General features: G+C 61.6%; 1 protein-coding gene across 1 annotated transcript in view; it reads left to right on the top strand.

The window, feature by feature from the left end:
* Window positions 1-6: 6 nt before the first annotated feature.
* The window catches only part of LOC130588338 (tubulin-folding cofactor B-like), a gene marked incomplete at its 3' end in the record, with an annotated part of 3,721 nt that continues 2,499 nt past the window's right edge, over window positions 7-1,228 (top strand). The window contains exons 1-2 of the mRNA XM_057389272.1: window positions 7-131; window positions 676-807. Of these exons, the coding sequence (XP_057245255.1) occupies window positions 27-131; window positions 676-807 (237 nt within the window). The remainder of the gene's footprint in view (window positions 132-675; window positions 808-1,228) is intronic.

The raw sequence follows: 1,228 nt of genomic DNA, 5'->3' as shown, positions 1-1,228 counted from the left end.
TGGTGGTGGGCTCCCCGGCCTCGTGCATGGACCTGGAGCTGTTCGGTGCCGAGGATGAGCCCCTGGGGCCGCTGGACCGCGATGAGGCCCTGCTGGGCTCCTACCCCGTCAGCGACGGCTGCCGCCTGCACGTGAGTGATGTGGCACCTGTGTCACCTCCATTGTCACCTCTGTCACCTGTGTCACCTCCCTGTCACCTCCATTGTCACCTCCATTGTCCTACCCCGTCAGCGATGGCTGCCGCCTGCACGTGAGTGCTGTGGCACCTCTGTCACCTCTGTCACCTCCATTGTCACCTCTGTCACCTCCCTGTCACCTCCATTGTCACCTCCCTGTCACCTCCATTGTCCTACCCCGTCAGCGATGGCTGCCGCCTGCACGTGAGTCCTTTCTGTCACCTGTGTCACCTCCCTGTCACCTCCATTGTCACCTGTGTCACCTGTGTCACCTCCACTGTCACCTCCACTGTCACCTGTGTCACCTCCCTGTTACCTGTGTCACCTCCATTGTCCTACCCCGTCAGCGATGGCTGCCGCCTGCACGTGAGTGCTGTGGCACCTCTGTCACCTCTGTCACCTCCATTGTCACCTGTGTCACCTGTGTCACCTCTGTCACCTCCAGTGTCACCTCTGTCACCTCCATTGTCACCTCTGTCACCTCCATTGTCCTACGCAGTCAGCAGTGGGTCCTTTCTGTCACCTGGGTCACCTCCCTGTTACCTCCATTGTCACCTCCATTGTCACCTCTGTCACCCGTTGTACCTCTGTCACCTCCATTGTCCTACCCCGCAACAGCTGCCGCCTGCACGTGCGTCCTGTGTCACCTCTGCCAACTGTGGCACCTGTCACCTGTGTCATCTCTGTCATCTGTGTCACTTCCGTCACCTCACCTGTGGCACCCCCGTCACCTGTGTCACCTCCATTGTCACCTCCCTGTCACCTGTGTCACCTCTCTGCCTCCTCCCATGTCCCCAAGGGGGGTGGGGACACCCCTGGGACTCTCTGTCCTGTCCCCAAGGGGGGTGGGGACACCCCTGGGACTCTCTGTCCTGTCCCCAAGGGGGGTGGGGACACCTCTGGGACCCTCTGTTCTGTCCCCAAGGGAGATGGGGACACCCCCAGGTCTCTCTGTCCCCTCTGTTCTGTCCCCAAGGGGGGTGGGGACACCCCCAGGTCTCTCTGTCCCCTCTGTCCTGTCCCCAAGGGGGGATGGGGACACCCCCAGTGAG

Source organism: Malurus melanocephalus, unplaced genomic scaffold, assembly GCF_030028575.1.
Source record: "Malurus melanocephalus ecotype Western Australia unplaced genomic scaffold, MMel_1.1 scaffold_4467, whole genome shotgun sequence".
In the NCBI taxonomy this organism is placed as follows: domain Eukaryota; kingdom Metazoa; phylum Chordata; class Aves; order Passeriformes; family Maluridae; genus Malurus; species Malurus melanocephalus.
The sequence above is the reverse complement of the archived record's forward strand: the minus strand, read 5'-3'. Positions and strand labels throughout refer to the sequence as shown.